We start from the raw sequence: 12,952 nt of genomic DNA, 5'->3' as shown, positions 1-12,952 counted from the left end.
TGCATGTGCATCAAGGCCAGTCCTATTCAACTTAGCTTTTTGAATGCCGATGTCTGGTTAGTATGTCATTTTTGAAGTTGGCACATAATTTCTTTTTAAAAAAGACAGTTGTGTTCATTGCTTCTTCCTTATGGATGACTTTTGAAAATATATGACGGGTATAAAACAAATTAGCTCTATCGATCATATCAACACTGTAATTGCTGAAATGGCATTCTGATGTTTGCTTTTATGTTGGGACAGGCCATGTTGATTCATAGAGTCTCTTTCATGTGAAATGCGTCCACTGCTGTAAATGTTTATGCTGTGTTGATAATATTATATTGACATATGATGCTGTATACGTGTGCCTAATTGTGTGAAGAAAGAGATTACAAGATGTATAATGACTTACTAACCTTTCAGGATTCAAAGTTACAAAAAGATGAAGAAAGACCAAATCTAAATAAAACACTTCATCATTTTCATGTGTCGTGTATAAAGGCTTAAAATACTATCTATGTTGAGGTAGTTCATGTATTCTATTTATCCAGTACAGTTCTTTGTCACACTGAGCTTTTATTTCAAAGGACATGCTTACCTTGTCTAGCATAGGAATTTATGGTCATGTCTGAAGAAGTCAGATAGATCTCAGGTAGGAGGATTTAAAATTTCTCTTTCCATCTGTTAACCTCAACTCACTTAGTATGTTTTGATATGCAGGCAGGCATTTCCCTGGAAATTTATACTTTCTAAGGGATGAACATATGTAGGTGAGATGGGAAAACTTTTTGACAGACCTTGATCCTCTACCTAACTGTAAACATAATGTAAATGTTCAAAGGATATTGTTTTTATTCTTGTAGTATTTAACATTCAGAAATTTGCTTCAGCATTGGAAATACCTCAAGCTGTTTTTTATGTTGCAGGTGAGTTTTTTGTTTTTTGGTTTTTTTTACTTAGATACTAATATAGCACAGAAATTTTGGAAAACAGTAACCTTCTTTTCCTCTATTTTATTCAGTTTTTGCATACAGATCAAATACGTATATGTGTGTACGTTCTCCTTAGTTAAGGCATCAGTTGTGATGGTTGGTTTTCATAAGACATACCTTTAAAAGTTCTTTAAATTTCCAAATTAAATTCTGGAGATTTTAGAATATATACATGATAAATTACAATATATGTGGTTGAAGTTATTTTCAATTAACTGGAATTATTTTAATATTCCTTATTGAATAAGTGCTGTAATTTGTTTGCTATGGAACTTATTCTTGAATGTGAACTTTTTTTTCACATGCATGAAAATGTATGTCTTAATCAGAGGTGGCTTAATTTCACTGAACTTGCTTTTTTTTTTAAAAAAACCTGCTTTTTAAAAAAAATTAAATAACTCATGTTTGTATAGAAGACTTCCTGTTTAGAGTTTGTAATGGTTTCAAACTTCAGTTTTATTTTAAATTAAAAGTTCTGGGTAATGTATCAGTTTTGATTAGTACTATATGCTTTTTTTAAAAAATATATGTAATGGTTAATAGTAGAAATGTGCCATGCTTCTTAAGTTTTATATAACATGAAGTTCAATTAAAAGAACTTGTAGTTTCTAATACCTTTTAACTGGTAGACTAGCATTACTAGCATGAGATACTTTAATGTATAATTATCCTGAAATTTTTGAGTGCATGGAATATTCTTTGCCTAAAAATACTCTCTGTATTGTATTATTAGTCCTTCAGAATTTTGTTATTTATTTTGCTAATTGACACTCCTGCACATGGCAGTTTATTTTCTAGGATATGTCACCTGGGGAAAGGATTTTTTGTTAGTCTTCCCAGATTGAGTTTGTGCTGATCAGGAGGACTACCTGCTATCCTTTGTCTTCTTTTTTAGTTTGGCAACTAATGGTGTTGCTAAAGCCATTCCAACACTTTCTTATCTTTGGTGAGGATGGAATCTTGAAATAATCTGGAGTCTTGTTTATTTTACAAGCACATTGATGGGCTACGTTCCTTTCTACTTTCTGCCATTTGAACTCTAAAGTGTTCCTGTTAAATAAAAAGTGGGGCTATTCACGTTACCTCTGGGAAGCATGTAGGGGAAGGGAAGACATTTCTTTTTTACAGGCTTCAGTTATGTTCATCTTTTGGAAATAGTGCTGTCATAGTCAACTTTCAAAGAATCATATGTTATTGTAAAGACAACTAGGTTAAGTAGGAGGCATTGAAAAATGCATTAACTTACAGAAAGTATTTTGATATATGAAGTTTCCCAATTGGAGGAATTATTCAATAAGCTAAGACAGTTCATTGAAATCATAAGGCAGTTTAAAAATGAATTGGTAAAAATAACTGTACTTCTAATAGAGAATTTTCAACCACGAGGAGAGTCGAGTGTGTATTACTTGCTTATTGGTTAATAAGTTATTTGTAACTTTGATTATATTAAAAATTATGTTAATATGCTCTGTATAATAAAAATGAACAAAATTAATTATGTTTAGGTGTCTTGCTAAAATAACAATACTTCAGTGTTGTTTATATTTAGCACTAAATTTTGCCCAGAGTCATTGAATTCGCATTTTAAGATCACCACGGTGCCACGTGTATTTGATTGCCACATGGATTTGTTGATCTCTTCGGGGATACTAACTGCAAAATTATTTATGATACTGAGAAACATCTATTCTTATAAGGAAGCGGCTAAATTGTCACCTGAGTTATAGGCAGATTGGTTAAATATGTGGCATTAAATCAAGGGAAATGTCTGGTAAATAGAACCTGAAGAAATGAAAAACCAGAGAAGGAACAGCTGTGAGGTATGAATAACTGTTCAGCCTGCACACTTCTATCTTGAAACTGCCTTAGCATTGGTTCATGGAACTTGTAGGTTAAGCTATAAAATTTTGTTCTTCATGAACATGCTTATTTTGGGAGTGTGGAGAAGAGAGTAAGGAAGTGTTGCTGTTTCAAGAAGAATTTTGATGCATTAATATTTGTGGTAGTTTGGACGATCAGTGAAGTGTTTTAGAGCTCGTTTTAGCTCATGTTCCATTCAGTAAACAAACAAAATCACTTTTCCCTTAATGTAATTTGAAATTTCAAATTAATAAATATGTCTAAAACCAGACCATGGTGATCTCATTTGCTTTTCTATATCTATAAAATGTATCAAAGTAAAAAGAAATCAAAGACTTTGTGATGAATAACAGTCATTCTTTTGCCAACTTGTCTTTACCTTTCAGAGACCCTGACTTTGACTCCAAAAGTTGTTTCTTTTGGTATTTGTCTTAGTGTATTCAAATAATACTTATTCTACTTTTGCCCAATTGAGCAATTTTAGGCATTATTTTCTTGATAGTGTTAACTAATGATTTAGCTAACACACATACCTCCCCTTCTCCCATTGTATATATACTAATTAATAAATGTATTATTGTTTCATTATGACTATAAAAATATTATAAACTGTAGAAAATCATAGCCCTTGATTACACTTTGTGTTATTTTTTTCCTGAAATTAATAATCGGCTCATGTTTAACATCCAGCTTTTCAGAAACATAATTTATTTCTTTGTCAGGTGCTCCATGCTATCATCACTAGTTTTGAAGTGTTTTTGTTACTAATTATCAGGTAATGCTGATTCCCTGGGCTCTTCTCCAATTGTCCTGTGCCAATCTGTGCTGGTGGTTCTCTTGATGTGCTGTGTAGCCATTATCCTGTCAACTCCTCTTGCTATCCTCCTGCTGGTTCCTATTTGTTCCATGTTTACTAGAGCATTTCCTAAAAAACTTAAACACCTAAAACACTACTCCTAAGGAGTAGTGTGAGTCAAATTTTGGGTCCTTACATGTCTAATCTGTCTTTGTTACACTCTCACATTTCATTCATAGTTTGACTACATATATAATTTAAATTTTCCCCCAAGACTTTTGAAGGCTCCAGTCTTTTCTATCTTTAATTGTGTTTTTGATAAATCTTATCTTCTCCAAGTCAGATATTGAACCTCTTAGACTGTTTCTTCTTTTTTTTCCAGTTACTTAGATGTTATTACCTCTGTTCTTTTTAGAACTATTCCTATTGAATTTTTATATATCTAAAGTTAAAAAAAAATTCTAAGACTCCCTTTGTTTTGTTTCTAAAGTATGCTAATCTTAGTTCATGGCTAAAATATTTTTCAGAGGATATGTATGGGTGCATACATGCACATGATTTTCCTATCATTTTAACAATTTTTCTTAACTGTTTTTCATTTTAGTTTATATTCTCTTTAGGCAGTTTTCCTTGTATTTCTGGCTGCTCTTGGCAATCTCATTTAAATAGACTCCAAAACTCTAATTGAAAGTTTTTTGTTCATGGGCAGAACTTGACAAGTTAGGCTTCACTTTGAATAGCACAGTGCTATTGAAAAATGCCAGTGAGTGAATTATTTATTCGTTTTCATGACAAAAAGCTTAGACAAATAGTAAGTAGTTGGCAGGTAAGCACTGTTGTGGGCAGACAGAAATTTGAGAATTTAAAGAATAGCTGCATTAAAGAATAACTGTCAAGGAGCCAGACATTTGACTGGAAGCCTTTTATCTGAGAAGGGGCTAGAGGAGCGTCTTACTGTTTTTAATTTGTGTCTGTCCTGTCCACCTCACCATTTTCCTATACCTGTTACTCTGTATATGTTGTCCACGTACTATTCCCAAAGAATCTCACACTGATGCTTTGGAAAGGAACCTATTTTGAAAATCATTTAACTTCAGAGATTGAATTTAGAAATTTGGTAACAAATTTTAAATGTGCCTGGGAATATCTAATAAAAATTTGCCAGGTACCCAGGCAAATTTTTTCTATCAGGATAATTACAACTTATAGAGCAAAAGCAGGGAGACAATGAGGAGCCCCAGGATTAAAAAATCTTTGAAAGGAGTAAAATGACTATTAAGAAAGACTTTGAATTTTTATACTCAATAAGTTCATCCTTTGTATAATATGCTATTCATTTAACCAATATTTACTAGACTATTTTCCTTTTGCTAGTTACTATTTTAGGTGCTGGGATACAGCATTAACAAAACAGTTTAAAGCAGAGTCTCTAACTTAAGTCCTTGAAAGAGTCATTTTGTGTGGATGATACTGAACAGAAGAGTCCTTCGAAGCAGGGATATCAATTGTAAAGGCTTTTGCAATAATACAAGCATGGTACGTACCGGAGACTTGGTCCTGAATGGTGGTCCTGAAAGGAGTGGAGGTAATGCGAGGTCAGGTTAAGATTATATTTTGAAAGTGTAGCCAGTAGAAATTTCCAATGGACTAGTTAATAGGTTATGACAGGAAAAAAAAAAAATCAAAGTTTGAATCTTGGAATGCAGAGAAGGATTGGAAGTAAGGAATGAGAAGTAGCATTTAGTTTTGGACATAAGTTTTGAGAAGTCTGGAGTTAAAGGGAAAGGTCAGACTGGAGAGGCACCCATGCAAACTGGTAATTCATGGAATTGGATGAAATTGTAAGTGGGATGAATGTAGAAAAAAAGTTCTCTGAAATTTAAAGGTTAGAGGATGAGGACCCAGGGCAGGATAAAAAGATAAGAAAGAAGTTAAAAAAAAAATCTGTTTTATTTTGAAGAAGAGAAATGGGATGGTAACTGGAATCAAATGTTGGGTCTCATTTAGAAATGTATTTGAATGTGATAGAGTGATTCTGTAAAGAGGAAAATTGTACTAAGTAACATGCAAATAAGCATCTGCATGTAGTTTGGGATCTATTGTGAATCTAGTTCTTTTTGGAGAGAGCCATAGTGTTGTACATCTGTCACTATATATACGATTAACTCATCATTTGGTTAGCTGATTACCCCCTATCGAGGTCATCACGTAATTGTTTTGAAAACAATTCACTTAATTTCTGTTCTTGAGAAGCTTACAATCTAGTTGGCTAAATGTTGAATAAGAGCACATATAACATAAACAAGTTCAAGTGATAGTTCACTTTTTAAAAATATCTGCCCCAGCTAAAGATTAGAAGGGATAAAAATTTCTAGTTACTAGTTTTTATCTACACATTTCACCTATGCTGAACCCATATATACTCCGCTTTTTCTTTGAAATGACAATGAAATAGCACTGAGTTTGATGAAGTGAAAAGATTCATAATTTTGTTTAAACACACATGTGAGCACAGAGGATAAAGATACTTGTAATGTGGCATTACTAAGCAAGATTGATGCAAAATATGCCGACAACATATCTGTGCCTTTGCTGGACCAGAGACAGTAAGACTTAAGATTTTTCGTCCCATTTCTTGTCCCTCAATTAAATTCCTCCTCCCCTCTGTCTTCAGAGTCCTCCGACCCAGAAAACGAGAGAACAGCTTCCACAATCTTGGGAGACTGTGGAAATGCTTTTCGAATGAGAAATTCTGCAGCATCCACGGGCACAAGATAAAAATCAGTATCCCCGAAGCAGCTCTTTACAGCATGTTCTCAGCACAAGGAACAATAACGCCCTCATAACAGATTCTCCGTTGGAAAAAAAATGTGATTATATCCGTATGAGAATTATTCCATTTGTTCTGTATTTCACCCAGCTACGCAGCTTAATTTTATTTCAGCTTCTAATCAATGGCTCACAGGTTACTCAGTTGCACGCCTTCTCGTTCAAAACACACTAATTGTCTATGCTAGTCTGGTGTCCCGTTAACATCGAAACGAATAAATACAGGATCTAACAGGTCTCTCTGATCACCAATTTAATTTGCTTTTCCCCAGCCTTAGCTCCCAGAGCCTAAAGGTATGAATGGCATCAAACAAGTCAAGAACGAGAGCCAGGAAGAGAAACCCCCAACTGGCTAGAGCGACCAGAGGCCGCGGGCCGCTCGCCTTTCTCTGTGGTCACGGGCACAACCCCCCCCCTCCGCCTGGTAACGTTCAGGTTCCCTGACGCATGCGCGAGGCCAGACGGTAGTTCCGGTTCCGGCGTGGAGAATTTAGTTCCTGGCATTCAGTTGGCGCGGTTGGTGGACAGTAACTGAGCCAAGATGCTGCGAAATCTGCTGGTGAGCAGTTCCTCGGTTTGCGTTCGAGATGTGGGGTGAGGGTACTGAAGGTTTAGGGGCCACAACAGAAAAGGTTTGCCTAGGAGGTGGGGATTAGGGAGCGAGAAGGAGGCGTCAGAAGTCACCTTGGTCCGCGGCCTGTTGGTCTGACGTTCCTTTCCATTCATTCTTGCCTCAGGTTGCGCTGGGTATCAGTGGAGAGTGGAGTGGTTGGGAAGGTGACCTGAGGGTTGTGGGTTAGATAAGCCTTTGGTCCTTAATCGCCACCCGTGACTCTATGGGACATTAATGAGGTCAGTAGCTCTGATGTGAATAAAACCAAGGTTCAGGTGGAAGTTCTGATACCAGGAAGAGTTTGAGAGAAAGATGATCCTTTGTTATTGGAAGGGCTTAAGATACAATGGTTCTGAGCGTTGCGAGCATTAGAAAGCAATTTAAAAAGCAAAAAAGTTATTAAATTTCCATTGAAGCTGAGGAGCGGTCACGACTGAAGTGTAGTGCTTGCTTCAAACGGTTCTGCAGTGTCCTTCACTCCTTCGGTGCCTTTGAGCATGTGAATTATCTACCAAAAAATGCGAAAAAGAAAATATACTAAAGATCGTTTTCTTTTGTAATCAATAAAGTTTTACTTAGCTTACCAGCTTATTTTAGAAAGAGGGGTGCATATTTGTTGCCTTCAACTGGATGTATGATGCAAGTTTTTTTTTAAAAAGACTTATTCTCACCAAAGATTTTTAAGGAAAATTGTTACAAGGGAAAAATGATAATTAAATAGAATTCACACTAGTTTATTCTGATGTCAAGTAATAGACTTTTAGTAATAATAGAATATGAAATGAAAACACTTGAGCTTAGTGTATTTTGTAACCATCCTTATTTTTGAACTGTCTATGTATCATGTTTTCCTCAATGCTAATGAAATGCTACTGATTTCCATCCAGGTAAAGATCATGAATTTTTTTACTTGGAAACTGCCTATATTGTTTCTTGAATGTTGTGTTTGGAAACTACAGACTGGACTATCGACATAAAGAGCAGTATATGGATAACAAATTGTAAAATCTGGATGCTGGTTTATAACTTGGTTATTGGCAAATTAAATGTGTTTTAGTTCTCAGTTTTCCTCTTCAATAATAATGAAGATTGAAAATGGTTAGCTTTGAAGATTTCTTTAATCCCTAAATCTGTTTTGTGTATATGGATTTTTCATTTCAGGCTCTTCGTCAGATTACCCAGAGGACCATAAGTACTGCTTCATGCAGACAGTTACAAAATAAAGTTCCAGAGAAACAAAAGCTGTTTCAGGTACTGAAATATTTTGTAGTAGATTGTTACTTGTAATATTTAGACTACCAAAAGTTGGAGATAGGAAGTAAATCTGGAGATGCCTGATTGTTAGTGATTCTGTTGTATTAGCAAAAGAATAGGAAGAAACTGTCGATGTTTAAAGGGCTGTTTCACATTGACGAGTACAGATCCAGTAAATCCATATTGGAAAAATTTGCTAAATTTTAAAGAAAGTAAAGCTAGGTCCCTATAGTATATATATTATATATATGTGTGTGTGTATACGCGCATATATTTAATGTATGTATAGTACATTAAAAGATAAATCACAAATATAAATACTTCTCCCTTAACAAAATAATAGAAGAAAATAAAGGCGAATATTTTTTCCTCAGTCCCAATTTTATTGAGTCCCTATTTATATATACTAAAAATGGTATATATTTACCGGTTGTACAATGTGATGTTTAATGTATCTATGATTAGTTACCACACTCAATATGTATATCACCTCACATAGGTAACCCTGTTTTCTTTGGAATGTGGTAAGCACACTTAAGTTCTCTCAGCAAATTTCAAATATACATTACACTATTACTAAATATCATCATGGGGGAATATTTCTTATAATCTTAAAGGTGGGGAAGTCTTCCTAAGCAATTTTTTACAAAGTCTAGAAACTAAAGGAGAAAAATTGCAAGATTTGGTGACATAAAAATTATTTTGGTTACAACAGACAAGTGACAAATAGCAAATTTTCTAAATATAGCAAAAGTTTAATATTCTTATTATCCTACAAATCAATAAAAAATGCAAATTTAATTCACATTTTATGGTACTTTTTTTCCTATTTGTGAAAGTTTGAGAGACATTTAAAATAGGGTATGTTAGCCACTTGTGGAGATAGGTACATTCACATACAGTAGTTGTTTCATACATTCCTGGCAGTAGTATAATTGATATAAAAATTTTAGGGGGCATTTGAAAGTATTGTTAAAAACAAATCACATACTCTATCGGTTAGGACTTCACTTTTAAAAAATCTTCCCTACAGAAATAGAAGCTTAAGTATATAAAAATAAGAAAGAGATTATTCATTATGAGATTTTAATTATAAAAAAAGAAAGCTGTCGCAACCTAAATATCCGTTAGAGAAGAACTGGCTAATTCAATTATGATTTTTTTCCCCCCAGTGTAGTGCTGTAAGAGTTGTAAGTTATGGTTTAGGTGGACTAATAGAATGGTTTTTAGGATAGTATTGGACAGAGAAAAGATATGTGGTAGATCATTATATTGCATAATCGCTTTTTTTGTACTAAGCAATTATGTGTTGAATTAGAAGACATACTTAAAGATATGTATGCTATTAATAGTGGTTTTCTCATGAGCAAAGACAGTGGAAGAGAGACGTTTACCTGTTTTATAAGTAGTTAGGTTATAAGTGATTTTTTTGTTGTTTTATCTATGGTTTTTCCTAGATAAAATTTTACTTTTTTTTTTAAGATTTATTTATTTATTTATACGAGTACTGGGTATAGTCAGAAGCGCGGGAGGGTGAGAGAATTCACCAGAGCCAGAGCGGGGAACAGAACAGGCAGACTGACGAAATACACTGCGGAGGGGAGCAGCGGGCGCGGCAGGAGAGGTCTGCGCGCCATGTGGGACCCTCGCTGGTGGCCGGAGATTGAACCAGTGCTGCAGAGGCTGTGGGAAGCTTAGCAGCCCAGTGCTCAACTGCTGCGCCACCAGGGGAGGTCCTCTACATAAAATTTTAAATGATAGAAAAAAGTTGTTATATATACTACATAAAAATGAGGTACTTATATTTAACAGGTGTGTAAAATATCACTACATGCCAATTGTGGGACTAGGTGCTGAGGATATAAGGGTTATAAACCAAAACCTCCTCGCCTTTTTTTGAGGAAGAAAGCCTTCTCTATGAATAATCCAAAAATGTTTTAATTACTGATTTTTAAAAAATTAACTGAATTGATAAACTCAAATATATTTTGACAGCTTTCACATTTATGTGTCTCTTAGAATCTTTCTTGGATCTCAAATCAACTTTAAAAGAATGTTGACTCTTAGACATTACCTCTTTCAAAGAAGAAGCATTGATTGTGGTAGTAGTGAAAGAATCGGGAATATTTTAGTCCTTTTGAACTTAAATATTTAAAATATTTTAATTCTAGGGGAGGTTGTAGTGCATTTAATTTTTTATGAATGAATTAGTCTTTTGGACTTACTTGAAAACAAATCACATATTATTCTTTTTTCTTTCAACCTAGGAGGAAAATGGAATTCCAGTGCATCTAAAGGGTGGGGTAGCTGATGCCCTCCTGTATAGGGCCACCATGATTCTAACAGTTGGTGGTAAGATACCATTTCTTGCATTTGTAATGTTTGGTTTCTGGAAAAATAATAATAATGGCTTTACTGTGCTAATAATTTAATACAAGATTGTAATAATTCACGTGTAAGGACTCAGGATTGTGAGATATATATATATATATGTGTGTGTGTGTATATATATATATATGTATGTATTTTAATGTGTTTTAAAAATCAGACCAATAAAGTATGCTGATTATCTTGTGATGAGTTGGTTTTAGAGTGTGCAACTCATTGGTGGTGCCATTGGTAGAGTCAAGACATCCATTCTACCCCATCCCCTGCAACAGGCTTTTAAACATTTTGACTGTGATCTAAAATATAAGCAAATTTTCCATCTAGACCCTGTAAATACATGTTTGTGATAGAAATAAAACCTCTAAAGAACAGTAGAGGTTTTAATTTAAAATAATTGTTTTTATTATGCAAAGTACTTTGATAGGGTAGAGTAGATCCATTATTCAGCATTTTAGCAGTGGACTATCACAAACTGGTCTACTGCATGCAACCAGACTTAGGAACTTGAGTAATAGCTCCCCCTGGTAGCTGAAGGGAAACAGTGATAGAGTAATTATGGTGTGCTCATCCTTTTGATAGTACCACATACATGGATTTCTATTATTTCTCTAATATATTTTAATTTTAAACATAAGTAATTATGTTAACTATTCAAGTTCATATTACTTATGTTTGAGAAAATTGGGATTGGAGCCTGACTACAGAATGCCCCTGTTCATGCTCCAGTGACTTCTTTGGCTTAAATTGAATATAGTGAAGAAACATTTCTCGTCCAGGACAACCACCATAGAGTGACATTTAGGCTTCCTTAAGATTAAAGTTCTAAATTCTCTTTGTCAATGTGACTATTTCTTTTTAAACTTGATTTATTTTTACTTATTGAGGTAACATGGGCTTACAAAACCGTGTATGATTTAGGGGAAGAGGTTCATACCTCCTCAGTGTAATTTTTTTTTTTTTTTTACACATTCTGGTTATTAGTTTAAAAAATAAATGTCCAGTTATTAGTTATTCTTAAATTTGATTATTTTAAAATTTTATTTTATACCACTCTTCCTTGGTTTTACATTGGTAATATGCTTTAAGGAAGACTTGTGTGTTTTGACCTCTTTTGGATTTTGAATCATTAGCATTTTGCAGGCAATCTTAGGTTGCTATGAAAATAACCTTTATATTTTAACATTATTTTAAATTTTTTTTATGTTATTAAGTTGACAGATACATTATTATGCTATATCTTTCTGTAGAAGTTAGCTAATACTAAAATTAGATTATATATTTAAAATTTTGCCCAGCACCTATCAAAATACTTTATTTTCTCATAAAAGTGGTCTTAATACCAACCTTGCCTTATAACTTTTTTACTGGAATATTAGGATTATACATTTATATCTTAGAATTTTAAGTTCTTCTTTTAAGTTCTTCTTTTATTTTTCAGGAGCAGGATATGCCATATATCAACTGGTTATGGCTTCATTTCCCAAGAAGCAAGATTGAGTTCAATTTGTCATCCCAGCAATCAGCCGGTTCAGTGGACCAGTAATCCGATAAATAATCTGAGTTGTTTGGGGATCAATATTTATTGACTTGTACTGCTGTCAATAAAGCAGTCTTTACCGTGTTTTGTGTTATTTTATCACGTTAGGGTAAATTATACCAGTAAATTCAGGTTTTGATTGGCCTTAATGAATTTTAGGTATGGAACAAAAATGATTCTTTTGTCAATAAGGTTGAATAAAGTACCATTGTGATTTTTTTCAAGTGAAATTTTACTTTCAGTAGCTCAGAATTGTACAGTGGGTTATCTTCAGCTTTAATTGCTTTGAGTCACATTCCCCTCTCTTCTCCCTATCCTGCTCTTGTATTGCTATTTCCTGGGTTGTACTATAACCTGGGGCTCATAGAAGCAGGTTATGTTTATTACTTATGTTACAAGGTAATAAGGTCTATGGAAAAAACAAAGGGGAGAGCTGGCATCAGTATGGGGCAGTTGGTTGTGGTAGTAAATAAAATATGTAGATAGGCTTCAGTAGGAAGATCAGATTTTAAAGAACATAGTAGGTGAGGGAACTGGTCAATCAGATATGGGGAAAGGATCATAAAAAGAGAGAGCACCTTAGGGCAAAAACTCTAAGGTACTTGGCATGTTAAAGGAAAAGGAGGGCAAGACTACTTATGCAGAATGAGTGAGGAAAAAGTCATTTAAGGAGGAAACTTGCCACGTTGGGCCTTCTAGGT

At 34.2% G+C, this 12,952-nt stretch overlaps 1 protein-coding gene across 1 annotated transcript; it reads left to right on the top strand.

The window, feature by feature from the left end:
• Positions 1-17: 17 nt before the first annotated feature.
• Positions 18-12,477, top strand: LOC119252629 (cytochrome c oxidase subunit 7A2, mitochondrial). Its single transcript, XM_037519984.2, has 8 exons — positions 18-56; positions 846-908; positions 5,005-5,166; positions 6,305-6,500; positions 6,732-7,018; positions 8,234-8,323; positions 10,594-10,678; positions 12,153-12,477. Exons 5-8 carry the CDS (start codon positions 7,001-7,003, stop codon positions 12,209-12,211), a joined length of 252 nt encoding a protein of 83 aa, XP_037375881.1. The 5' UTR covers positions 18-56; positions 846-908; positions 5,005-5,166; positions 6,305-6,500; positions 6,732-7,000; the 3' UTR covers positions 12,212-12,477.
• The last annotated feature ends 475 nt before the right edge of the window (positions 12,478-12,952 follow it).

Source organism: Talpa occidentalis, unplaced genomic scaffold (assembly GCF_014898055.3).
Source record: "Talpa occidentalis isolate TD23 unplaced genomic scaffold, MPIMG_talOcc4v2.1 talOcc4.2, whole genome shotgun sequence".
In the NCBI taxonomy this organism is placed as follows: domain Eukaryota; kingdom Metazoa; phylum Chordata; class Mammalia; order Eulipotyphla; family Talpidae; genus Talpa; species Talpa occidentalis.
Note: the sequence above shows the minus strand (reverse complement) of the source record. Positions and strands in the feature narration are given on the sequence as shown.

What these genes read in the sequence shown, in the direction of transcription:
- LOC119252629 (XM_037519984.2), top strand. An exon ending in AGAAACAAAAGCTGTTTCAG is followed by an intron (nt 8,324 to 10,593) that starts GTACTGAAATAT and finishes CTTTCAACCTAG; the next exon opens with GAGGAAAATGGAATTCCAGT. An exon ending in CATGATTCTAACAGTTGGTG is followed by an intron (nt 10,679 to 12,152) that starts GTAAGATACCAT and finishes TTTATTTTTCAG; the next exon opens with GAGCAGGATATGCCATATAT.